The sequence below is a fragment of the Leucoraja erinacea genome, chromosome 16, assembly GCF_028641065.1.
Source record: "Leucoraja erinacea ecotype New England chromosome 16, Leri_hhj_1, whole genome shotgun sequence".
NCBI classification, from domain to species: Eukaryota; Metazoa; Chordata; class Chondrichthyes; order Rajiformes; family Rajidae; genus Leucoraja; species Leucoraja erinaceus.
This window is the reverse complement of record NC_073392.1, coordinates 11,834,557-11,862,144: the sequence shown is the minus strand read 5'-3', so window position 1 is coordinate 11,862,144 and position 27,588 is coordinate 11,834,557. Positions and strand designations below refer to the sequence as shown.

At 42.4% G+C, this 27,588-nt stretch overlaps 3 protein-coding genes across 4 annotated transcripts in view; 1 reads left to right on the top strand and 2 right to left on the bottom strand.

The window, feature by feature from the left end:
• ppp4r2a (protein phosphatase 4, regulatory subunit 2a) overlaps nt 1–728 on the bottom strand; it is a 44,666-nt gene extending 43,938 nt beyond the window's left edge. Inside the window, exons 1-2 of one of the 2 annotated variants that reach the window (XM_055647699.1) lie at nt 576–728; nt 373–454 (exon numbers count right to left, since the gene is read on the bottom strand). In XM_055647699.1, coding sequence (XP_055503674.1) covers nt 373–454; nt 576–609 — 116 coding nt within the window. In that variant the 5' untranslated portion in view covers nt 610–728. Of the gene's footprint in view, nt 1–372; nt 458–575 lie in introns of both variants that reach the window. The other variant, XM_055647698.1, reaches the window with a different exon arrangement.
• The window catches only part of shq1 (SHQ1, H/ACA ribonucleoprotein assembly factor), a 354,350-nt gene that overhangs the window by 250,349 nt on the left and 76,413 nt on the right, over nt 1–27,588 (top strand). The window lies entirely within an intron of this gene.
• Nucleotides 6,707–25,805, bottom strand: gxylt2 (glucoside xylosyltransferase 2). Its single transcript, XM_055647697.1, has 7 exons — nt 25,096–25,805; nt 18,867–19,059; nt 14,163–14,294; nt 12,754–13,005; nt 11,135–11,258; nt 8,462–8,634; nt 6,707–6,917 (listed from the first exon to the last, which is right to left on the bottom strand). Exons 1-7 carry the CDS (start codon nt 25,431–25,433, stop codon nt 6,753–6,755), a joined length of 1,377 nt encoding a protein of 458 aa, XP_055503672.1. The 5' UTR covers nt 25,434–25,805; the 3' UTR covers nt 6,707–6,752.

Sequence of the window (27,588 nt, the reverse complement as noted above, 5' to 3'; positions counted from 1 at the left end):
CCCCCCACTCTCTCCTTGTGTCCCCCCACACTCTCTCTCCTCCCCCCCCCCCACTCTCTCTCCTTGCCCCCCCCACTCACTCACTTTCCTTGCCCCCCCCCCACTCTCTCTCGTTGCCCCCCCCCACTCTCCTCCCCCCACTCTCTCTCCTTGCACCCACCTCTCTCCTTGCTCCTTGCCCCTCTCTCTCTCCTTGCTCCCTCTCTCCCCCCACTCACTGTCCCCCCCCCCCCCCTCTCTCCCCCCCCCCCACTCACTTTCCTTGCCCCCCCCCCCCTCACTCTCTCTCCTTGCCCCCCCCCCTCACTCTCTCCCTTGCCCCCCCCCCCCCACTCTCTCTCTCCCTTGCCCCTCCCCTCCCCCCTCACTCACAGAGTTTCCCCCGTCTTTGCGACAAGACAAAGGAACTGGTCCAGCAGCGACGACACTTCCTTCTTGGACTTCTTCTCGAAATCTGCTAGTAGGAAAGAGAGAGAGAGAGGGGTTGGATTAGCGAGGTGACCTGGAGAGGGAAGGGGGAAGGAGAAGCCTCCCGGAGCCCACAGGCGCCCGCCCGCCCGTGTGGAGTCACTGACCTGCCAGAGCTTCCAGAAGGCTTTCGGGCTCCATCTTAGAGGTGCAACAGAAAGCGTCGCCCCCCCCTCCCACACGCCGATGACTGGGACCAAGAGTACCGCGGGATAAAGTTTCCCCCCCTCCCCCCTCACTCAGCCAGTCGGCAGGCCCGGCACCGAGTGAGGCGCGCACAACATGGCGCCGCCCGCCCGCCCGCTCGCTCACGTCATCCCCAGGCCGCGGGCGCGCGCCTCAAGGTCGGGCAACGGCGCATGCGTGCGACAGGCCTGGCTGCAGAGGATCACGTGGGCGCTGGGGATGACATCTGTGTGTTTGTGTGTGTATTATATGGGTGCTTATTTATGTATGTATTATATGGGTGTGTGCATGTGTGTATATGTGTGTATATGTATGTATGAATGAATGTGTGTATGTATGATGTGTGTGTATTATATGTGTGTGTGTATATTGTATGTGTATTATAGACAATAGGTGCAGGAGTAGGCCATTCGGCCCTTATGTTATATGTGTGCATTATATGTGTGTGTACACTTGTGTGAATTGTATGTGTGTATTATATTTATGTGTGTGTATTGAATGTTTTATGTGTGTATGTGTATTATATGTGTGTCTATGTGTGATGTGTATGAGTGTGAATAATGCCTATATGTATTGGAGTGTTTGTGTGTGTATGTATATGTGAGTAAATATGTGTATGTATATGTGTGTGTGTATTTATATGTGTATTTGTGTGTGTGCATGTATGTGTGAGTACATGTGTGTGTGTGTGTATGTGTGGGTGTATCTGTGTGTTTCAGTTAATGCATATGTATGTGTGAGTGTATGTGTCCATATGTGTGTTGAGTGTATGTGACGTGCACAGCAATAATCTGCACCTAACTGCTCCCTTGGGTTTGGCATCAGAAATACATTGATTTAAAAACAAGTAAAATCTCCATGCAATCTCCACCAAAGTGCACTCAATTAAAACAATCAGAAATACACATATTCTGCAAATTGGCCCAGGGCAGTTCTTCAAACAGTCTGAAGAGGGGGTGGATACAAGGAACAGTAGATGCTGGTTTACATAAAAGACAGCTGGATTAGCTCAGTGGGTCAGGTGACAAGAGATCTGAGATCAGTGTGAAGAAGGGTCCCGACTAGAAACGGAACTTACCCATGTTCACCAGTGATGCTGCCTGATGCATTGAGTTATTCCAGCATTTTGTGTCTTTCTTTGTAAACCAGCACCTGCAGTTTCTTGTTTCTACTTCTAAAAATGTTTCTTGGTCATACCCATTCAAATTGGATCACAGACTCTCAAAGTCACTCACTAAGACAACCCCTGCTTTATATCTTTAGGTAATCGGTCTATATATCTGTTCCCCTATTTTCTGCTTGCTATTGCAGGCCTTTCGTGCAATCCCATAAGTGTATGTATCCTTGTTTTTTCCTTGTTTTGTTTCTCTCTACCCTTATCGCCTCAGTGGACGAACCCTCCGGGATGTCCTCTGAGTGTCACCTCCATAATTAGTAGTGCAAATTCCCCACTTCTTTTGCCTCCCTCTCAATCATGATTGAAACATTAAAACCTCGGAACATTGAGCTGCCAGTCGTGTCCTTCTCGAGGCCATGTTTTTGCAATGGCCAAAACATCACAGTCCCAAACATTGATGCAGGCTCTAAATTCTTCTGCTTTCCCAACAATACTCCTTGGATTGAACTAAACACACCAGCCCATCATCATATTCCTTTACGTCTTTTCTTTGAGAGTTCCTAGCCCTAATCTCTACCTTCTCTGACCTACTACTCTGGTTGCCACCCCACTGTCTCTCTCTAGTTTAAACTCTTCCCAGTAGCATGCTTAAACCTCCCTGCAAAAACTGGACTGGTTTCCCTTTGTGTGATATCCAAACACTAGAGAGTTGTTCCCATAATTTCCAATGTACAATTTGGATGGACACATCTGAAACCTATTTTTACATAAATAAACTTTATTGAGAATTTAAAAATATATACAAAGCAAGAACAGTGCAAGAAAACTCTTCTGACACACTCAACGTTTATACATTCATTAGTGATATTTGGTAGTGTTTGTAAACTATTTTTATACCAAGCACCCTTGCCACTCTTATGTTCCCTGACGTGATATCCCTTCCCTTGTTTGAGGGGTGTCGCCGCCAGACCGTGTCCCCCTAAGTCCAACAGTAGAGGGACACAAGACTCTGGTCCTCCACCATAGTGTTGGCAGCACCAAGCTTCAGCGAGTGCCTCAGCATGTACTCCTGCAGCCTCGAATGGGCCAGTCGGCAACATTCCCTGATGGACATCTCTCTGCCGGGGATCAATAAATTTCAGGCAGACCAAAGAGTGTTTTTCACAGTGTACAAAAAGGAATTGCAGATGCTGGTTTACACCAAAGATAGACACAAAATGCTGGAGTAACTCAGTGGGACAGGCAGCATCTCTGCAGAGAAGGAATGGGGATGTTTTGGGTCTGATGAAGGGTCTCGACCCAAAATGTCACCTATTCCTTTTCTCGAGAGATGCTGCCTAACCCACTGAGTTACTCCAGCATTGTGTGACTATCTTCAAGCATTCTTCACAGAGTTGATGATCTTCAAGCAGCACGTTGTCCATCTCTGAATATGTCTCAGGGATCAATCTGTAAATCATTGAGTCTTCTGTTGCAGAGCCTGCATCGTCATTCTCTAGAGTCTCTTCGCAAATCCACACTCTGCGAAGAAGTGGGCAACTGTCTCCTCTCCGTAGCAGCCGTCTAAAGGCAGTGTGTTGCTAGGAAGATTCTGACGGTGTAGGAAGGATCTGACTGAGGGCCCCTCTCACCGCAAGCCAAGCCTTAGCTTGTTGGTGAGGTCTGGTGAGGGCAGTCTACTCAGGGAACCACACCATTGAGTCCTTGTCCTGCAGGCTGTTCTGTGCTGACCACTGCCTGATAGACCTGTGCGCAAAGGTGTTGGTCCAGAAGAACCTTTCCACAAAGGGCAGGTGATGCGGCAATGTTCAGCTGAACGACACATAGCATAGTATCGGAGCCAGGCCCATCCTTCGCAACACTGGGGACAGGTAAAACCTCAGAAGGTAGTGACACTTGAAGTCCACATGCTTTCGCTCTCTGCACAGCCTGATGCAGCCACACATTCCCATCCACCCATGGTTATCTTTTATTCCTATGCTCAGCTCAACTCTGTTCACCTTTGCATGAAATATAATCAATGATTCTGCTTTCATTTTGCTATGAAGAGTTCCAGAGACTCACCAGGTTTGTAGATTAATTGGCTTCTGTAACAGCCTCTGGTGTGAAGGATGTGAAAGCTAACATGGAACTAGTGCGAGGTTGGTCAGCATGGATCGGTGGGACTGTTTCCAAGTTGTATCTCTAAACTAAGCCAGTTGGGCCTCATTCTCCATATTAAGAAAACATTCATAACCTGTATTCCTGTGACACAAACATAAAAGGAAACTAAGTTTGGAAAATGAACATTTAAAAATCTCTGGTAGTGGGTACACAGCTGAAACTGAAATGGATAACTCTTTTAAATACAACACGTGACATGGGTTGAATGGCATCCTCTATTCTATTCATCACAATCCACAATATCTAATTCACTGGAGCAGAAGATTGGGGAACTTTAAAGTGCATAGCCCTGGAGAAATTGCAGAGGAGATTCACCAGGATGTTATCTGTATTGGAGGACTTCAGTTATTAGGAGGGATTGGATAGGCTGTGTGTTTTTCCTTCGGGCAAGAGGCAGAGGGATGGCCTAACATAATTATATAAGATTATCTAAGGAATCGATGGGGTAGATAGCCAAAATCTTTTACACATTGTAGGGGTATCAAAAACAGGAGGGCAGAGGTTTGAAGTGAGAGAGATGAAGCGAGTTTTGAAAGGAATCCGAGGAGTCGGTTTTTTGCAGAGTGGTTGTTATCTGCAGCGTTCTCCAGAGTGGTTGTTATCTGCCAGAGGAAGTGGTGGTGTCACATTATTTATTTAAAATGCATTGATACATGCATTTAAATAGGTGCAATGGGATTACTGCAATTTTAAAGTGTTTGGCATGGACTTGATGGGCCAAAAAGCCATCTACTATGCTGTACAACTCTTGCAGCTCAATATTCTGTTCCCTATTGTGCTAATTTTGAAAACATGGGGCTAAAATTAGGCTTCACTCGATCATGTTCTCTCACTTAATTGATTATTGTTGGTTGTTTCCACCAAATGCACTGGTTTGCCAACCTTTAAATATGCCAGATAGTTTACGCATTGGGACTTTAATAAGTATGAATTTAAAATGTCTGAACTATATTATCCTAAAGTTATCTATTATAAAATTGATTCATATATTCAAAATAATGTATTCAGTTAAAATTGAGTTAGTGGCCTTCTTGGGATAATTCTATTTTCCACTAAATTAATTGCTGCAATTAAACATATGAATATAAAGCAAACTATAAAGTATACCTATTTAATGTTTTCCAATCAGAATTTGCAAATGTCTACCTGAAAATTCAAAAATGAACGCTTTTCAAAATGGACAGAATTTGCACTGAAAATATTGACCACCCCAAAGTAAAAGGTTGCCCTTGCTATACATGGAGTTTACAGAGAAAGTAATGCAAGTGAGTGGTAAGGATGATAGCAGCAGTTTCATTAATGATATTGTACCTTTTTTATTTAAAACAAATGTATAAATATTGTAGAATAAGTATCACATTATCAAAAATAGCTTGCACTTCCAAATACAATTGGTTTGGGAATAAATCTTTTTTTTTTTTTTTTTTTTTTTAAAATGGTAAAAAACATTTTCTATACTTTTTGTTCCATCGCTATCTAACCTTGTCAATGGCACCAAAGCAGCAGACTAAAATTGCCCATTTTCTTAATATATAAAAAAATAAAGCAGAAGAAGCAAAGCCACGTAAAACCTAGACTTGAATGATATCGGGTGAAATACAGGAGGCAAGATCACCTGAAAAATGAAGAATGAGAAAAAAGGCTCTGAAGAAATTTATAAAGTCTTGGGAGAAGAAAGAATCAATGTTCAATGAAATAACGGAGACATTCCTGATAAATGAGGAGGCAGTGCGTTAGTGCCAACATATTAGTGCCAATATCCAGGTAGGTAGATGCAATCAGGTTTGTGACAACTCTCAGGAATTGAAACTGTAAACATGACAATTGGTTACAGTGATGGTAAATGAAGGGTATCAGAATTAATTTACGCCAGGGAAAGTAACATGCACCTATTTTTAAGCAGATGATTCAGGGGGATTACAGCAAGGTTATCAATTTTTTTAATCAATGAGAGAAAGTCGATAGTTTGAACACAAAGACAAGATATACCAGTGGTTGAGAGTAATGGAAGTTCTGGTGAAATATGTCCATGCCACAAAGGACACTTGTTTGAAAAGTGCAAGGAAAATTAGGTTTGGTCCTCAACAGAGTTCCAATCAGAAGGTGGATAGACGCAAAATGCTGGAGTAACCCAGCGGGACAGCCAGCATTTCTGGAGAGAAGCAATGAATGTCTGAAGAAGGGTCTCAACCCAAAACGTCACCCATTCCTTCTCTCCAGAAATGCTGCCTGTCCCACTGAGTTACTCCAGCATTTTGTGTCTATCTTGGATGTAAACCAGCATCTGCAGTTCCTTCCTGCACCATCAGAAGGTGGATGTGCACCAGGGGTAGGTGAGAGTTCTCTCTTGTTGTGGTCCTGCAGGATGTTTTTATTTGAAGTAATAAGGGGAACATTTTGGAATACATTTATTTGAACAACATGCTGTTTTGCTTTGAGTTCAGATGAAAAGCAAGTGGATTGAACTAATGGAGCTAACTGTTGCCTTAATACAAAATGAAGATTAATCAATTGAAACTGCACTGTGACTTCTCCGAGGTATAAGATATCGGATGGAAAACAAGTTAGGTAAGTTCACAAGTCCAGGTGAAACATTTGGCACAGTTGGGTGGAGAGTTGGTTCATCAAATGACAGTAGAGGAGACAATCTGGAACTGACGAGAGTTCAAAGGCCCGAATTGTTAATTGCGCTCCTCCTTCCGCTAATACTGCCTGATCCTCCACGTATTTCCAGCATTTTCTGTTTTTATTTCAGATTTCCAGCATCTGCAGTTTTTCTTTTCTTTTTTGACATAAACATATCCACTATCTTCAGTTGTTATCCTATATGAATAACACGAACCTCGTATACTTTTCGCATAGCTTGTTCAAACTGCTTCAGGAATACTTGTGGAAGCCTGCCACATAAAGTGTGTACTGTGTTCATAAAGCTGTTTTGAAGTGGGAAATATAGAGACTGAAATAAATTATCTTCAAAGGGAAACTGAAAGGAAAAAAAATAAAATTTGTGATCAACTTTTTTTTACAGTACTGTAATTTTCAATATTCCCAGAACCATTTTTTTTTTGTTGTTGTTAAGTTTAGAGATACAGCGCGGAAACTGGCCCTTCAGCCGACCGAGTCCGTGCCGACCAGCGATCCCCGCACATTAACACAAGCCTACACACACTTGGGACAATTTCCACTATACCAAGTATACAAACCAAAGCTAATTAACCTACAAGCCTGTACGTCTTTGGAGTGTACGAGGAAACCAAAGATCTCGGAGAAAGCCCATGCGGTCACAGGGAGATCGTAGAAACTCCGTAGGCAGCACCCGTAGTCAGAATCGAACCCGGGTCTCCGGCGCTGCAAGGCAACAACACTACTGCTGCTCCACTGTGACGCCCCCAATTTATCAATGATTATAGCTGTAGCTGTTTTCCCAATGATTTTGTGTAAATAATTCAAGTGGTATTCCAGTGAGGGATGTTGCAAGTATAATCAATTATTTCTGCCCAGGTCTAAACCAAGCTAGTGACTGAGTGAAAAAAAGAAAGAAAAAAAGCCACATTTCCTGATGTTCCCATTGCTATGCACCAAGAACAATTATAGTGATGTCCTGCAGCTACAACCTTGGTCAGTATGGACAGATTGGGCCAAAGTACCCATTTCCGTGCTGTATGACTATGAAGCTGATGAGGATGCGATCGACCATTTCTTTCTAAAACAAAAAGCCGATTTGCAACATTTTTATCACTCATCTTCCAAAAATGTACTTATTTGTTCCAGTGGATACTCACAAATAGAAGTTAAACGGCGTGATGTATTTTCACAAGAGTATGTGACACGTACTATAGCAACATTCAAAAGACATTTAGATGGATACATGGATAGAAAAGGTTTAGAGGGGTATGGGCCAAACACAGGCAAGTGGGAACCAGCTTAGATGGAGCATCATGGTCGGTATGGACAAGTTGGGCTGAAGGGCCTGTTCCCTCTGTGATTCTACGATCAGGAAGCATGCCATGATAGTTCTTTCACGCACCGACGCCACACTCACAACACACCATTAATTATGCATCCTTAACTGTTCTTGTGCAAAATGCACTTCGCTGGCTGCTGAATGATGGCTTAACTGTCAAATCCGCTGAATTATTGATTATTTGCAGAATTTATTTGGATTACCGTCACACATGCAAAACAATGAAGTGAAATTTAGATTTGACCACAATGGTGAACATTTTGGAAGCGCTCACCGAAAACTATGGCATTGTGACATCCATAGGAAACACCATTTTCTCGTATGTCAATTGATCAGAAGGATTAAAAACAGAAAGGGCAGAATTCTTTCTAACAATAAATGTTCATGCTCTTTTCAGCCTTCCAATGCTGAAGTACAGAGTCACTCAAGAAGGGATGCTAAATTGGGAGCAATAGATAAAATCACTGAACAAAAATGTGAAACTCCAATCCGAAAAAAGCAATGAAATACTAATGAAATTTGATCGTCATAAAGACAGATACTTTTGTGTTTAAAGTACTCACATTGCGTACAGCCTCATACATTACTTTGAAGGCAGGCTGTTTATCATTATGATAAACCCCACGGTTTCCATGGAGAATGGCAACCCCTTGGTCTTCTGCTCCTCTACAGTTACTGCCGTACATACAATGATCAGGTCTGTAATTCCACTGACAAGGAAACACGTACAGATATTCTACATAATCAGAAGAAACATCATCTTAATATCATACCTAGATCACCAATTCTTGCTAAATATATTTTTTTAATTGAACAATTCATTACTTTAAGAGTTTAATGCTACAAAAACTATTCTCATTTGTCTTCAGGTCATGTATATTAGGGTGGCACAGTGATAGAGTTGCTGCCTTCCAGAGCTAGAGATCCGGGTGATATCCTGACGATGGATGCTGTCTGTGTGGAGCTTCAACATTCTCCCTGTGAAGTGCGTGGGTATTCTCAGGGTCCTCCAGTTTCCTCCCACATTCCAAAGACATGTCAGCTTGTAGGTTAGTTAGCTGCTGTAAACTCTCCCTGGTGTCTAGGATAGACCTAGTGTATAGATGATCACTGGTCAGTGCCGAGTCAGTGGGAACTAAACTTCTGAAAAGACTCGGAAAATATTGGAAAATAACAATCCTTTTATCTATCATACTTGGAGTTGTAAACTCAAGCTTTTGTAGGTTTTCCCCGAACACTGTGGGACTGTTGGGATATGGGGCAAACGTGGGCAGGTGGGACCAGTATAGCTAGAACATGTTGGCCAGTGTGGGCATGTTGGGCCAAAGGGCCTGTTTCTATGCTGTATCATTCTATGACCCCATGACTGATCAAAGGGTTCAAGTCGTCTGCATACGAGAGAGGTTACAAGAATAGTTAATATTTCTTACGAGCCTGATGGACTAAACCAAGTTGGTGGTTGTGAGTTTGAGAGGAGTAAAATAAAGTAATAGGCCATGATTCCTGATGTTCTTGTTGCTATGCACTGAGAGTGATGTCCTGCAAGCTGCAACCTTGGTTAATACTTGGATCTAGGTTCACACAGTCTTCCAGCTCTCAAACCGCACCCTGGACTCAACAGAAAGGGAGGGTAGAATAGAATAGAAACGTTTGTTCAGAATCTTTTGATTCAGGACTCAAGTTTCACATCTTAACGTTAAAGGGTGTTTTGTATTCAGTGTAATATAAAGGAGTTCATGGCAAGTTTTTCTGACTTAGTTGTAGAGTTGTGAACACAACTTTAAATGGAAAACATTTTGATAAAACCTCATAATGCTACAAAGTTTTTACAGTACAACAGAATATGTTTACATGTTTAAGAAGAAACTGCAGATGCTGGAAAATCGAAGGTAGACAAAAGTGCTGAAGAAACTCAGCGGTGCAGCAGCATCTATGGGGAGAAGGAAATAGGCAACGTTTCGGGCCAAAACCTTTCTTCTTCAGTCTGAAGAAGGGTTTCGGCTCGAAACGTTGCCTATTTCCTTCGCTCCATAGATGCTGCCGCACCCGCTGAGAATACGTTTACATATTCTGTTGTGCTGCTGAAAGTAAGAATTTCATTTCTTCTGTCTGGGACCTATGACAATAAAACACTCTTGACTCCTGTAGTAATCTCATATCGGTCTTCAGGTCTCTGGTCATGTATAATTCAATTACTAATGGCGCATCGAAGATTATTTTTTAATCAAAAGAACACATTGTTAATCAGTACTGAAAATTAAGCTTGTGATTAAGGCTATTTTTTGTTATTTTTCATACTTTGTTTCTGTGCTTGTAAATTATCTCCATACACCCTTCAATTAGATACAGCATTGATTTGAGTACTTGCCCTCTGATCTTTTACACGTGATGCACTCCATACTTTCAAGTCAACACAAGCAAGAATGCTGTAGTCAAACTATAACAACAGCATTGTGAAAATCTTTTAATTTCTCTTAACTGCCTTAAAAAGTATATAATAGCCATGATATTTATTTAAACTATACTCATTGGATTTAACTGTATTTTGCATCATCTCAGGCACCTGCATTGTCAGGGAAAAATCACCTACAATAAAAGGAACCACCGGATAGTGCCAGCAATGGCTGTCTGTCCCTTCCTTCTGTTGTTTTTTTTTAGTATGTGTAAATGTATTTTTAGTGTTCTTTATCTTGTTTTATGTGGGGGGGTGCAGGGGAGGTTGGGGGAAACTTTAAATCTCTTACCTCGACGGAGATGCAATTTTTTTCCGTATCGTATCGCCGTCCGCACTGCGGCCTAACATCGAGGAGCTGACGGCCTTTGCTGGAGACGGACTTCGGGAGCTGCGGACTTTAACATAGTGGAGCTCGCGATCTCTGGTTAGAGACAGACTTTGGGAGCTCCAGGCCGCAAGAGCTTCGACCGCCCCGCCTGCGGATGGTTAGACTGCCCCGACTTTATTGCCTTCCATCACAGTGGGGAATCAGCTGTGGTGGATGTTTATGTTAACTTTTATGTAGTTTTGTGTCTTGTTGCTTTTTTTTTACATTTTGGCTGTATGGTAATACGAATATCACTGCGCCTTAATTGGTACACGTGACATTGAAAGACCTTTGAAACCTTTGATATTAAGCTTCAAATCTATATTTATAAATTTTCAAATTGCACAAATAGAATGGAAAGTTGATAAACTGTTTTCGCATTTAATAAATAAAATAATTTGTTTTTAAACCTACCTGGGTTATAATGGAATATGATATTTAATAAATCCTGGTCTCCCCATGTGATATCATTTTTGTATTTATGGTATAAAGGATATAGTAAGTCTTCCCATCTTAGGCCAGAGGGAATCATACTATTCTGTCAGAAGAGAAGACAAAAAACATAATTTACCACACTTGGACAGTGAATGATATTCCATTTACTCACCAAAGATTACAAAGAACTGTTGGACCTCTGAAGGAACTGTTGAATTGACACTTAAATGCCACTGGAAACTGTCAAATGTGTGAAGAACCTAGAGCTCACCTTGTTGCTTAGTTACAGCTTTGGAAATCTTGTATATGAAGGAACTGCAGATACCAGTTTAAACCGAAGATAGATTAAAAAAAGCTGGCTCTCGACCGGAAATGATAGATTAAAAAAAGCTGGCTCTCGACTGGAAATGTCACCCATTCCTTCTCTCCAGAGATGCTGCCTGTCCCACTGAGTTACCCCAGCTTTTTCTGTCTATCTTTGGAAATCTTGGATAAGGTTATCAAGAACAATAAATGGGGTGGAAAATCCCGCAGGTTTCAGCACGTGGGGAGAGAGGTCCCTGGGATCATATTTTCAGCAAGCCATGTTGTTGAGGCAGTCAATGTCAGAAACTCACTTGCAAAAACCTGGCTGCAATACACACTCATTTCTTAATACAATTGATCTCTCCTAATCCTTGCATAGTTTGCAGCTGAATTACAGAGCTCACCTACTAACTTCCTCAACTCTCCTACAATCAACGTCACACACTTCTCGTTTTCAACAAAACAAATGAAGAATTCTATCAGGGTCTGAAACTTTCGCCAAATACTTCACCGGGCTGTGAGCAACACATCCCCAATGAGCAGGAGAATCTCACCCACTAATCAGCAGAGTTGTTCCAGAGACACAGGTTTGATCCCGACTACAGGTGCTGTCTGACTGGAATTGATAATATTGTCCCTAGTATGTGTAGGGTAGCGTTAATGTGCAGGGATGACTGGCTGGTACGGACTCAGTGGCCCGAAGGAACAGTTTCCCACTGTATCTCCACACTAAACTAAACAAAACACGTGACAAAAAAGTATAATTGAATCATTGAATTCCACACCACACATCAGGGTAACTCGATAAACCAGAATGACAGATGCAGGTAAATGGTAGTCGAGAAAAAAAATTGGACACTTTGTGACCCATCCTTTCAATTCCCAAGCTTGTTTTACATCTGATTTTCTGCAGAAAAGCAAATTATCAAATGCATAGACATTGCACTCAGTGACAGAATTTCTCAGTCCTTATCTATAAAGTATGGGTCAAAGAACAAATGAATCTTGAATTAAGGGCCTGTCCCACATATGCGATTTTTTTTGGCGACTGCTGGCACCCGTCATTATCGCAGTAAGGTCGCTGAAAAATTTCAACATTGAAAATCCAGTGGCGACCAGAAAAAGGTGGGACTCTTTGGACAACGACTCACGACCATCCAGGCTTCACCCCGCGTCGTGTAACTGGGACAGGCCATTAAGTTGTTTTTCATTGATAAATCCCTCTGGCAAGCTTAAAACTGCAACCGTAAACAAACTGCTTTAATCACTGTTATGAATCATTCTTCGCTCACCTTAAACAACCGACTTCTTATTCGAGTAAGATTCATCAGCATGACCCCTGAATTGACACCAGCTGCTCCATAATACGGATGTCGCGCAAACCGACTGTACCATCCGATCTTCGGGATTTCATGTTCAGGGGCCATGGCCGCAAGTTGCGTAGAATTGAAGCGTTTCAGGATATTCCAAACATCATCCACTGATCTCAGAAAGAGAACGTCAGTGTCGACATACAGCAGAGAGTCGACATCTTTCAGGATCATCTGATGAGGAAGTAGAGGTAAACCCTTTTTAAGAATTTAGATTCCTAATTTTATCCACAAGGGTATAATTAATCCCAAATCTCATAAAATGCCATAATTACTGCAACCACTGAATCTAAATGAATCTTCAGTTTTGCAAAACATCAGGGCAGCATAAGGGAATTTGCAAAACTGGAGACAGTAAATGGGGTAGGGCACTACTATTATACATGCAGCATTGTAAGTACAGAAGTACTTAAAGATCAAATAACAAGTGCAGGAGGTTTGCATGACCTAACAGCATGTGAAGCAGGAGAATTACTGATCAGCCCATCACTGCTGCATTTAACTTCTTGACGCTATTGGTTCCATGGTGCAACGACGCTAGCAATGATAGTTTCATTGTCATTCCAGAAGAATATTTAGATGATCCTTGTGTTCTATTGAATCAAACAGAAGGAGAAGATGTAAATCAAACTGCGCCTGGGCTGAACGCATTGGGTGCTTATAAAGGAAAAATGAATGCGTTCTTGCTGTGTCGAGAAAAAGGAATGAAAATGCAATGTTTTGAATGTGGATAGTGGACCAGTGACCTGAAGCTGAAATGCAACAACATGGGAAGATTTGAGATGGGCACACTTATGATTAACGTCACTTACACTTGCATTCAAATCTGGTGCCTGAGTAACAGCGGTAGAGTTGCTGCGTTACAGTGCTAGAGACCCGGGTTCGATCCTGACCTCGTGTGCTTGTCTGTACGGAGTTTTACATTCTCCCGGTGACCTGCGTGGGTTTTCTTTGGGAAGCTACGGTTTCCTCCCACAATCCAAAGACCTACGGGATTGTAGGCTAATTGCCATGGTATAATTGTCCCTGGTGTGTGTAGGATAGCGTTAGTGCGGGGAATCCCTGGTCGGCGCGGACTCGGTGGGACAAAGGGCCTGTTTTCTGTGCTGCGTCTCCAAACTAAACCTACAATTGCAGCATTCGTATGGAAGAGCAGTCTTTGGAGAAAAATAATAAAATTTAAAAACACTACTACAATCTTCAACTAATACCTTTTCACAAAAATCTTAAGCTATGTGCTTCAAAGCAGAGCAGAGTTACTGATTTGCAAACATTGAAAGAAATATCCTTGCAATTCGACAACACAAGTAGTAATGAAAATGGTGACGTACTGGAAGGAAAAGGCGCTGAGCAGCACATGGCTTAAATAACTTCTTCCATTCCTGAGGATTTCCCACTGAAAAGTTGATTGGGTAGATGCTATATTCAAGATGTGTTTTGTATAAATATGGCCAGGCTTTAATCTGTTGAAATATAAAAATAAGGATTTACATGCCAAATGCCAGAGTTTAACTTGTCAAAGTAACATTTTTTGAATTAATGCCTGTAGATCTGGAGAAACCAATTAAAACTTGTCAGATCGGAACAATATTTGTTAAACAATTGCACATGTTCAGACATCAGCTGAGGCTTTGTAAGGCATCAGTCAGACTGCATTTAGAGTATCGTGAGCAGTTTTGGGCCCCATATCTGAGGAAGAAAAACATGCTGGCATTGGAGAGGGTCCAGAGGAGTTTTACGAGAATGATCCCGAGGACAATTTACCAAATAGTGAAAGGTCTGGATAGAGTGGATGTGGAGAGGATGTTTCCACGAATGGGAGAGTCAAGGACCAGAGAGCATAACCACAGAATAAACAGATGCACCTTTAGAAAGGAGATGAGGGGGAATTTCTTTAGTCAGAGCGTGGTGAATCTGTTGAATTCATTTCCATCAACGGCTGTGGAGACCAAGTCATTGGGTATTTGTAAGATGGAGGTTGACAGATTCTTGATTAGTACGGTTGTCGGAGGTTATGGCGAGGTCAGGAGAATGGGGTAGACTCAATGGGCTGAATGGCCTAATTCTGCTCCTTTGACTTATGAAGTCATCAGCAATTCACAAATATGCAAAGACTGATAGTAATGCAGTCTGGATCGGCAGTCTGGATCACCCCCTTTGCTCTATCGTGAGTTTGAACGGATTGTATCTACGTTTGCTATTTCTGATCTGTTTGTGTAGCATGCAAACCAAAGATTTTCACAGCACCAATAATAATAAACCTAAATCTCTGTGCAACCTCTGTTCTTATGGAAAATTACTATTAAACAATTACTATTGTATACTAATAGTTTAATTACTATTAAACTAGCATATTAAAAACTGGAAGTTACAATTTGCTGGATTGATCTGTAGATTAAATAAAGATATGCACTTTGTAATTATCACACACCACTGGCTATTTATCATGTTTAAATAGCAGTTATCCAACTCAATCAGGGTTGTCTAATCTTTCTACTGGAAACCCAACTGATTAAATAGTTCTCCTTTGGTTTCTTGGTCAGCTGCAGAGGTTGCAACATTTAATCAGCTGCAAATCTCTTTGAGACTGAGACAGTGTGAAGTAATGCAGATTGATATTTCCAAGACCATATGCCAGTATTCCTCACAGACACACACAGCACTAATCCAAAAGCTGGCCTCTATATTAGAGGCTGACGAGTCCGCTGCTGGGTTCCATAATAAAGGGCGGCACAGTGTAGAGTTGCTGCCTTACAGAGCTTGCAGCGCTGGAGACCTGGGTTCGATCCCGACTACGGGTACTGTCTGTACGGAGTTTGTACGCTCTCCCCGTGACCTGCGTGGGTTTTCTCCGAGATCTTCGGTTTCCTCCCACACTCCAAAGACGGACATGTTTGCAGGTTAATTGGCTTGGTAAATGTAGAAATTGTCCCTAGTTTGTGTAGGATTGTGTTAATATGCGGAGATTGCTGGTCGGCGCAGACCCAAATGGCCTGTTTCCACGCTGTATTTCTAATCTAAACTAACAAGGCAAATGCTCTGAGAAAGCCAATAGATTCTAGCTGATGCAAACAGACTATCCAAGTAGTAACTGTCATCCATGACAGATATTACCTTCACTAAGTGGGGCACAAAAATCACCAAGAGTTTACTACATGAGGAATACAATACAGCAGGCTGCTGTTGTCGGGCCCTGCACACAATTCGCAATTTATTCCCTAAGTGTATAGACTGTCTGGAAAGTTGTGATTCCAGTCGCTAATTTTAATCTGTAAAGTTTACATAAGGAAAGACAAAACATAATTTTGGATAGTCTGCAGGAAAAGGAAATAATTGACAATATGCTCCACAGGAAATGCCTTCAAAAAAATCTGTTTAGAGATTCCATCCTGTTTTTATGGTTAAGCTGTATATATTCAGTTTATCATTGTATTTGCTTGTCCATATAACTTTGCACCATCATTTTATTGACAATATATTCCACTTACTCCGTTGTACCAGTGTTTTAATCTCATAAGACCAGCCTTATTCATATCAGTCCCAATAGAGATAAGGTTATGAATGGAATTCAAACTGTTTTGCCTCATAGCCAGGTTGTACTACTGCAAGTTTCAGTTATTTTAACAGATTCAGCATGAAAACAGGCCTTGCGGTCCACCGAGTCCATGCCGACCTTCAACTACCCATTCACATTAGTTCTATGTTATCCCACTTTTGCATTTACTTCCTACACACCAAGAGCAATTTTTATTTTTTTTTTACAGAGGCCAATTAACCTACAAACCTACACGTCTTTGAAAATGGGAGGAAACTGATACACCTGGAGGAAACCCACATAGTCACTGGTGAAACGTGCAAACTTTACACAAACAGTAGCCAAGTTCAGGATCGAACAAGAGTCTCTGGCGCAGTGAGGCAGCAGCTCGACCAGTTGCTCCACCCAATTAAAAAGATAACTAGAAATAGAATTAAGACTGTTTAAAATAATTTTACTCACAGAAAATCAAGAGGGGAGACACCCATGCCGTCACTCTGCAGTGAAGATTGCAAGAACATTTTTCTCTTTTCTCCCCAAGTATTTAATAGATGATAAAAATCATCAACATTTTGAACATGGCTGACAATTCTTTTCCCTCTGCAATACTTAACCAGAAAACATTTTAACGTTTAATGTAATTCAGTTTTAATTTAATAATTCAGATTCCTAGTGCAGCAAACCTATTAATAATAAATTTGGATTTTTGACAGATGTTGACACTGTACAAACAATACGTTAAGATCTAATTGTTGGATAAATGATCCTTGTTCAAATACTGGAAGCATATATAATTCTTCAAATTATTCATATTTTTTAATGTGATGAGGCTGTTCTATAATGACTATTTCTCACATAATTGGTTGCATTTCTATAAGAGTGAATTGTCGTTACATTGCATATGCACTGCACAAACATGGTCATTGTTATATAGTACAACATAACTGAAAGTGTGGAAGTTAATAATGATTTAAAAATACAAAATGGATTCCGATGAAACGAAGACAGGCTTTCACCGTCGTCTATTAAATTGCAAAGCTAGCAAAAACGCACTGAACTTTGCTTTCAGTACGCTAACGAAGCTAGCAGTGTTGATGTTCCCTTTCCAATAACATAAGCGAGATAATAAGCCCAGCTTCATGAATGTCTCCTCTACAATTTAACATTGAGAGATAATTCAGACTATAAGATTATAATGTTTGTCATAAGTAGAAAAATCCAAAATGCTTGATCTGCATAAATATAACCTTCTCATATAACCATACATGGCTGCCCTTCCTCTGTCAGAAGAACCTGTCAATCGTCTTATGCTGTCAACCTTAAGGATCTATCAATCTTAAGAAGCAAGAGGCTGTGCTATGATCTGTAGATAAGCTGAACTGTAGCTTATTGGAGTATATAAATATATGTAATTAGATCACTACCCCTTTGTGTGGGGATGAAAACTGTATAGTCTGTAATCTGCATACTGTAAAGAATGTTACCACACCCGACCGGCGAAATAAAGATTGTACTGCTTGATCACTGATTTTGTGTTTTTGTCTGTTTACGAATACTGAATCACAACAAAAGAATACTGAAATGACTGGTGTAAGAGTCAGTGGGAAGTGCAAATGTTTGCAGCCAAACACACATGTTGTTGAGACTCAATGTTACCTTGTGCAGTTCAAGAATATTTGGTTACAGTCACCAAAATGGTGGCAATTAAACTAAGGCTTAGGACATGGTCCCTTCTCACTAATCATACATAACAAAGGGAAAGAAAAGGCAATAACGTTTGCATTTACTTATGCATAAAACAGACTGTAACTTCAGGCTAAAACTGATCAGTAGTTACATGCAAATATGTAATTTTCTCTGTGCAGAAAATTGACTATTTTGGTTCCAATCCAGAAACCTCGGCTGAAAATCTAATGCTCAGTACGGACAAGGTGCAGTAATGTCTGAGATGCCATCTTTCAGATGACATATTATACCATGAACCCGACTGCTCTCTCGGGGAATTTTTACTAAAATCTTCAATCAAAATCAAAATCTGCAATTAAAATTACAGTTTAGATGGTGCTTGGTCCACAGCAAGACGCATCATCATATCAGTGATTAGCCTATTAATAGACAATTAAAAAAACCCAGAACATAATCAGTGGACTCTGTTCATCGAGGGCAGGAGGATGTAAAGCAAGTTGATTAATGCCACAGAAACAACAATAACATGTTTATCTGAAAGGAATCCTTGCACAATTTCACGGTAACTTTTCAAAACATTTTTTGAAGACTTTTAGAGACAGTGTGGAAACAGGCCCTTCGGCCCAGCAAGTCCTCGACGACCAGTGATCCCTGTACACTATTTCTATCCTAGACACCAAGGACAATTTTCCCTGGCGCTGTCAGGCAGCAACTCTACTGCCGCACCACTGTGCTGCATTGTATTCAATAACATAAACACAATCTGTTCATTGATACGTTTCAACAGCATTGGCTTTCTCATCCAGACACTTACACTGCTTTCAAACTGTGAGTGGAGTGTATCTTCAGCAAAGATGTGGAATTTTATCTTGTAGATACTGAAAAGAATAGCGGACTTCAACATAGTCATTGTCTCTTCCAGCCGATCCCCACAGGCCACCACTGCCAAGTGCACCCATTCTTCACCATTCTGCCTGTGGAGACGAAATATTGGTTCCTGAAGATCCCTGAAGAAAAAAAAAATGTGCAGGTTTCAAATCTAGTTTTAAAATTAACTTTGCTGCTCCATTTGGACTTGTTTCTTTGCCATCTGCTCACTTCCAACGGCTTCCTTTGATACCGTGTTTAAACATGCTTTTACATCTCTCAACAAATGTAAGGAGACACAGAGCCTGAGCCGTATCAAAAACACATTTTTTTTGTTTGTTAATATTATACATTTTCACATGTTTTCTGTAATTTTAATCTAAAATGCAAAACTGCAAACATAAGATGAAATAATTTCAAAAATGACACAAAGTGCTTGAGTAACTCAGTTGGGTCAGGCGGCATCCCTGGAGAACACAGATAGTTGACATTTTGAGTTCTAAGGGTCCCAACCAGAAACGTCAACTAGCTACGTTCTCCAGGGATGCTGCCCCAACCGCTGAGTTACTCCAGCACTTGTATGGTTTTTTTTGGAAGGCAGCATCAGCAGTTCCTTATTCCTATGTGAAATATTCAATTGCATTACTTACCCAAATACAAGTTGCTTGGTGTAAAGACAATATGAATGATTTTAAATCATAACATAAGTTATCTGGAAAGAATCTATGGCACCTGTGTTAGCTCTTTGAAGACGATCCAAATGTAAATTCATCAACCTGTTCCGTTCACTGTATTCTTGCGATTTCATTTTGCCATCACATACTTATCTAATACCTCGTTGAAGAATAAATGTTCTACCAATCAATGTATTCCAGATCAAATGAACTCATACCGCAATTGTGTTGTGCCCACATTGACTATTCGTTGGAAAATTACCATGCTGCTGCATCCTCCAATTACCAATGGATTTTTTACCAATGGAAACAGTTTGTCCTTGTTTATTCGGTTTGAACACCATTATGATTTTGCACACTTCTACTCAATCTTTTATCATCTACACTAAGGCGGAGATGGTGGTGCAGCGGTAGAGCTGCTACCTTTCAGCGCCTGGGTTCAATCCTGGCCATGGTTGCTGTGCTTGCATGGGTTCTCTCCGGGTTGTTCTGTTTCCCCCCCCCACACTTCTACAACATACAGGTTTGTAGGCTAATTGGCTTCAGTAAAATTGTAAATAGTCCCTAGTGTGTAGGATAACGTTAGTGTACGGGGATCGCTGGTCAGCGTGGACTCGTTGGGAATTAGGGCCTGTTTCAGTACAGAAACAGGCCCTTCTAACTAAACTAAACTCAATCCCACTTTTGCTAGTCTCAACATAAAAATGAAATATCTGGGCTACCATTTTTAGTAATTGGCTCTGTACCTCTTTGAAGGATTTGACATCTTTCCTAAATCTTGCCAATAAATGTGCATTTGGATCTCTTCCTGCTGGTTTCAATCAACACCATCAAACATGGGGTGGTGGGTGTACGGAACAAGCTGCCAGAAGAGGTAGTTGACGCTGGGACTATCACAATGTTTAAGAAACAGTTACATATGTACATGGAAAGGACAGGTTTAGAGGGATGTGGACGAAACGCAGGCAGATGTGACTTGTGTAGCTGGGACATGTTGGCCAGTGTGGGCAAGTTGGGCCTGTTTCCACGCTGCATCATTCTATGGAATGTGTAACTACACGCCACATATGGCATGTAATTCAGGATTTCATGCTAAAATAAAGTAAATAATATTCATTGTTTTCCATTCTATATTAAGTGCAGAATTATAAACAGAGCTAAAAGTACAGCAAAGCCACAACAGATGGTACTTCTAAAATAGTCATTGAATTAAAACAAATTCTCCAGCAATGTTTATCGTGTCCAAATGCATGATTTAAGGGTGACAAATGAAGAATGAAATGAGTGGCAATTCACTCAAGTCCTCATTATGGGTGAGAGACGGGGGTATGGTATAAACCAGCATCTGCAGTTCCTTCCTACACATTACGGGCCACCTATGTGTCTTTTGACGTTGTGAATCAGCAGCAGATATCATTTCCTGAACATGCAGCTGGTGTAGGACAACTATGAAAATGCTCCCTCCCCTACGAGAGAGTCTGCAGAGACCATTGTATTCAGCCATTTCTTAAGGGGTGGCCCTTGGGAGACAAGATACATGTCCTGACACTATAGTGGAGGAAGGAACTGCAGATGCTGGTTTACACCAAAGATAGTCACAAAATGCTGGAGCCCTAACCCCAATGTCCTGACACTCAGTGTTCTTTTCACTACTGTGCAGACTGCTGCAAATGCTGGACTGGAGCTACAATGCATAGCTACTCGTAACTTAGTGGAATCAATCATTTGGGTCCTGAAGCAGGGGTTTTGATGTGCAAGGAGGAACCCCGCGAAACACTCAAAGAAGAGCTTCCAAGGGGACTGCCCTTGCATTCTGCACAGCACTAGCTGAGGAATAGCGTGGGGGGGGAGGGGGGTGAATAAGGAATGAACAGGAGAAGAACAAGGAAAATGTAGGAGGAACAGTGGATGGTCTTTCTGGTGATACTGGGTGGGATAAATGAGTCTTCTTGCTTTTCCAGTAAATAGGCCGTCAACTCGTCCGTTTGGCTATGAATCCAGCTATGAATGCAGCAAGACTTCAAGTTCAAGTTCACATTTATTGTCACAAGCATCGATTAAGGTACAGTGATATTTGAGTTGCCGTACAAGTAAAAAAAGAACGCAATACACAATAATTTTAACATGATCGTCCACCACAGTGGAATCAATATTCCTGTGATGGAAGGCAATAAAGTTCAGTCATCTTCCTCCTTTGGTTACCCAGTGATCGGGGCCTTGAATCCTCAGCACTGCCTCTGCCCACGGCCCGATGTTAAAGCCCTCTCATCAGGATGATGGAAACTCCGACGTCGGGGCGGAACGGAAACACTCTGTGCATGGAGCTCCTGAGTCGGCCTTTTCTTACCGGAGACCACGGCTTCACAGTGTTAAAGTCCACGGGCCCCACAGTGAGCACTTCCACAGCGATCCTCGGCAAAGGAGCGCAGCTCCGCGATGGAACGTCCGAGCCTGCGGCTTGAAGCTCCGGGTCGGTTTCCAGGAAAGGCCGCATCAATCCAGTTGTTAGGCCACGGGGAGGGGACGGAGAAAGATCACATCTCCGTCAAGGTAAGTGACTGAAAACAGTTTTCCCCTATTCCTCCTCCTCCTCCTCACCCCCACATAAAAAACATACTGAGAAACATTAAAACATACATTTGGACACACTAAAAATAACACAAAAGTTGAAATAACACACTCTCGACACCCCCCAACGACGTAAGCTATAAGGCAACATTCAGGATTGCACTGACAAGGTATAGTTTATATTTGTTAAAGAGGGAACTGCAGATGCTGGAAAATCGAAGGTTTCCTCCCCTTCCCACCTCTCCCTCAGCCTCCTCCTCCTCCTCCTTTTTCCTTTCTTCTCCCCGCTTCCCCCTATCAGTCTGAAGAAGGGTTTCGGCCCGAAACGTTGCCTATCTCCTTCGCTCCATTGATGCTACTGCACCCGCTGAGCTTCTCCAGCATTTTTGTGTACCTTAAGTCATATTGATTGGTCTTTGTCCCAAACATTACGGAGGGCACTATATTTCCCCAAGCACCTGTTCTAAGTGAGCCTGCATGCTTGACATGTGGAGCTGTTAGCAAACAACTCCATCTTCGCTGGAAAGCATGTTTAACCCTTACATTACACAGGTGGATCTCAGAAACACGGCAATCAAACAAGCCACAGCAAGTCCCCACAAAAGAGAGCAAGATAAATAACCATTATCATCTATTTTTTTTGCTTTGTTTTAAGGGTGAATATTCGTAGTAGTCCCAGAATTTTTTTCATAAGAGCACTAAGACTGCAGGCACACATCCCTTCAGTGGACAGTTATGGAACCAACAAATCATTGAAAACTGGACCTCTGAAAGTGCTGGTCTCCTCAATTCTGCACTGAAGCACTACCCTAGTATCTGTCTTCATCACTTGAACCCAGGTCCTTGTGTCTCAAATGCAAATATGAAACCATCAAATGAGAGTGAAAACCATGCGTCAAGTGTTCAAAGGAAAACATGCAGTTGGAGCTGGAAGTGTTCCACTCTATGGCTTGTTTACGGAGAAATTTACATCATTGCTTTTCATATGTTGGCTTCAACTTCAAAGCAGCATAGGACAGCATCTGGGCTGCTGACCAACTGCGCTCCGTAACCACCCTGGCAGTGAGCTTCCATGCTGTGGAAGTGACGAAGCATCCATAAAATGTTCAGTTGGTACCCAGTTCAACATTGTGAACAGAATACTAATATTTTGCACAGTACTGAAAATGCTTCCTAAGTCAAGTGCAGCACTGTTTAAAATTGCCTTGATATAATTATACATGGCCCAACATGCACAATGCTGGAACATGCAAGGTCCTTTTGGCCTGGTAAATAGGGAGGAGAATTCAAATGCCAACTTCAGCAATGGTGTGAATATTTAAACATTTGGCATTTTGGACTCGCACAGGATCAATAAACCTTGGTATTCAAACAAATGTCACTGGAATGGAAAGATCATAGCATTGTAACGCTTAATATTCTTAAGATACCATTCCCAGCATTGAAACTCTAGTTTTCTTAGTTGGCTGTGTTGGGCAGGTCTGGCACCAGCCTCCAGAAGCAGACTCAATATTGCAGTCTGAGGAAAGGATTCAAGCATGCACTGAAATCTCATTGAAGAAATGCAGCATCCCCACTGACTTCTGGCAACATCAGGCTACATGGATAGGTGACATTTCGGGTCAGGATCCTTCACATAGCTCCAGAGACCCAGAATCGATCCTGAACTCATGTGCTGCCTGTGTGAAGTACATACGTTCTCCCTGTGACCCCCATGGGCTTTCTCCGGGTGCTCCAATTTCCTCCCACATTCCAAAGACGTGCCAGTTTGTAGGCTAATTGGCTTCTGTAAACTGTTCCTAGTGTGTTGGATAGAACTAGTGTAAGGGGCTTCGCTGGTCAGTACGGACTCGGTTGACCAGTTTCCATGCCATATCTCTAAACTGAAAAATGTCACCTAGCCTTGTTCAGTTCAGCATTTGAGAATCATTGATTAGTACGGGTGTCAGGGGTTATGGGGAGAAGGCAGGAGAATGGGGTTAAGAGATAAAGATGGTTCAGCAATGATTGAATGGCAGAGCAGAATTGATGGGCCGAATGGCCTAATTATGCTCCAAGGATTTATGAGAAGATTCAGCAAGTCCATGAGGATTCTCTCAAAGTTCTCTACCTCGTTTTGTTATTCTGATATTAAACTTTACTATTTCTTTGCACTGCTTCAGGTATAGTCATCATTAATTGTACAATCAGCTTTAGTTATCATTACCATGTACACCGTTTACTCTATCGCCGTCATGCCAGCAAAGAATTCCGTTTCACTCTGGTGCATATGTCAATTAACTCAGATTAATCTGAAAGAAAGACCTAGGATTGCTGGGAAGTTTGTTCTCACTCGGTCTGACTCTTTGGTCTGACTATCTGTGGCCCTGGTTCCTGGCGGACCACTTTAATCCAGGGGGATTAAACCAGAGACAGTCTCGGTAGTGGGGAGACAGGAACAGCCAGCCTTGCACGTCGCAAACACATCCAGTGAACGAATAATTAATTCTCTCGCCTCTCCTTCCAGCGAGAGGCGCTGAACAACGTGGAAGCCCACCACAGCCCACCTTCGATTCTCCAGCACCTGCAGTTCCCTTAAACAGCCCACCGAGTGGCGGGGGAATGTAGCAATTCACTGTTGCCAACCCCCATGATTACTGACAGTAATTAACATTAATTTGGTGGTGGGGTGAGGGGCATACAAATTATATCCCTAACAAAAGAAGCTGCAAGGGAAATTGTTCCACACAGTTATGTGACCAAAGTATTTTTTTTTAAAGTTATGTAGTTCAGGAAACAGCTTCCACCATTGCAGAGAGGAGGAGGAATTCACACGGGATACAAAGTGTTTCCAGATTGCCCCGGAGCGCTGCCTGACTCACGCCCACCCCTCTATCTTCCCACAACTCGGGGTTGCGGGGCACCCGGTTTAAAGCCCGAGAACTCAGCCCTTACCTGTCGCTGGCAGGCTTCTTGTGCCTTTTCGTCAGGAGCCGTGGCCGGGGGTTCAAGGCGGGCCGAGGCTGTGAGCGGAAAGCGGTGGGCTGGCGAGTAACCAGACGCCCCTGAAACGCTTGCACGGCTCGCCAAGCGCGGCCGTCGCCCACCCTCGGCGGGGTCTCGCCGGCTGACATGCCGAGCAGCAGGTACTGCAGCAGCCGCCCGCCCACCAGGCAGCCGAGCACTGCCGCGATCTTGTACCGGAGTTTCATTGTGTGGCCCCGCTCACAAGACCCGCTCCTTCCCGCACTCACGTCATTTGCTGAGCACTTTCTTGCCGTCAAATTCTTCATACTTCGTCGGAAATTAATTCCAGATTTGTCATTTTCTCTCTCTCCCCTGCTTTCCCTCCAGTTTACTAATGCAGCGCCAGAGAGAGCCCCGCCCCAGCTTCTTGCAGCGAGAAACAACGCTATCTAACCGCAAACTGAAAGGAACAGCAAATTACATTTTAACCCTTCAGGGATGGGGCAACTTAAGTCAGTTGGCAACTGGAATTGCGAGTCCCTATAATAAACCAGGAACATTGAGAATCGAAAATCATAAATTCTGTGGTGAATTTTTAACGTGCAATATTTCCAGTTTAAACTGTTAGTTTAGAAATACAGGGTGGAAACAGACCCCTCGGCCCACCGAGTCCGTCCTAGTACACTAGTACTATCCTACACACTAAGGACAATTTACAATTCTTACCGAAACCAATTAACCTACAAACCTGTACGTCTTTGGAGTGTGGGAGGAAAGCGGAGCACCCGGGGAAAACCCCACGCAGGTCACGCGGAAATCGCTGTAAGGCAGCAATCGCTGTGCCCTCTCCCCGAAAAAATAAAATCCACATTTGTGTCGTTACGTAATATTTATTGGGATAACTTGATCTTGCATAAAAAGAACAAAAACATTTTCTAAAAAGCCACCGGCCAGATCCTTATGATTAAATTAACTTTTACTAAAAGACAATAGCAATGCATTGGTACTTTGCATTGGTATTTAGTGATTGTGCTGCCAGAGTTGTTTTTGTAAGGGACATGTATTTGACAAATATATACATCGGTGCAGTAAGTAACGTTTTATGTGCAACCAAAACTGTACATTTCCACGTTAAAAAAAAGCGAATCTTCATGGGAAAATGATGTATGTCAAGAGTGTTTTATTGTCATGTCATATGTGAGCAGTGCCAATGTGTCATATTTTCACTGGTATTGTTGTTTTGCGTTGAGTGTTGACATGGTAATTTAATAATTTTGTTAGATTAACCAATTTAAGTAGTATTTAAATATACTACTGACGTTTCAGGTCGGGGCTCTTGTTGCTGTGGAGGCCAAGTCAATTTCAAGGTGGAGACTGATACATTTTTGATTAGTAATTGTGTCAGGGGTTATGGGGCGAAGACAAGAAAATGGGGATGAGCGGGAAAGGTAGATCAACCACGGTTAATTTATTCTTACATGGTTTATTCTGCTCCCAGAACGTATGATTCCGCCCATTTCTGTAAAGCATATTACACCTTGGCTTCGGAGATGTAAGGCGGGGAATAGCAGTCCCTCACTTTCTGCGTCTTAACATGGGAGCAGAGAAAACCAAAGATCTTTGGAGAAAACTGCTGCCCAAAGATCATAGAGCGGAGCTGATCTTTGCTGCTGCTGCCCTCTGGGCGGCGCGGTCGCCCTTCTGCAGATGAACTACAGCTGGAGGTAAAGATCCTACAGTGAAGATCCAAAGCTCCGCTATAGGATCTTTGGTTGGAGGGACCATGAGATAACCGGGACCACGTTAGAACAGTCGAGCGGGTGGAAGGAACGGAGGGAGTGGAACGTTCGGACGGACAAGGGGGGAGTGGAACGTTGAGGAGCGGAACGTTCGGAGGGACAAAGGGGAAGTGGAACGTTGAGGAGCGGAACGTTCGGAGGGACAAAGGGGAAGTGGAATGTTGAGGAGCGGAACGTTCGAAGGGACAAAGGGGAAGTGGAACGTTGAGGAGCGGAACGTTCGAACACCCGACCGAGGACAAACACTCTGCTCGCAGTAAGATTACAAACTGGTTATTGACAAGCTGTCAGCGAGCCGGCCTTGGGAGAACTATCTACTGTAAATAATGCTGCATTGTTATCCTTTGGTCCAGTCCCTAACACTTTCAAATACCGAGCAGTGTAGATTCGCCAGTGTAAGGCATTAAATGGGTTGTGAGTTAGAAGAGTGTTTGTTTCACCAACAACCAGTCACGTTGCGGACCAGCCAGGAAGTGCCATGTCCACGTGCTTTCAGTTTAAACGTCGCAAAAGAATCGCGAAAGCCAAATTCTGCGAATGCTGGAAATTTGAAATTGGGTGCGAATAAAAACGTTCAGAAAATCCTGCAAGTGTTCAGCAGATCAGGCAACGTTTCTGGGAGTGAAACACATTTCATTCTTCCAGTGATTTTTTTTTCTCATCAGATTTATTAGGGTGCTGT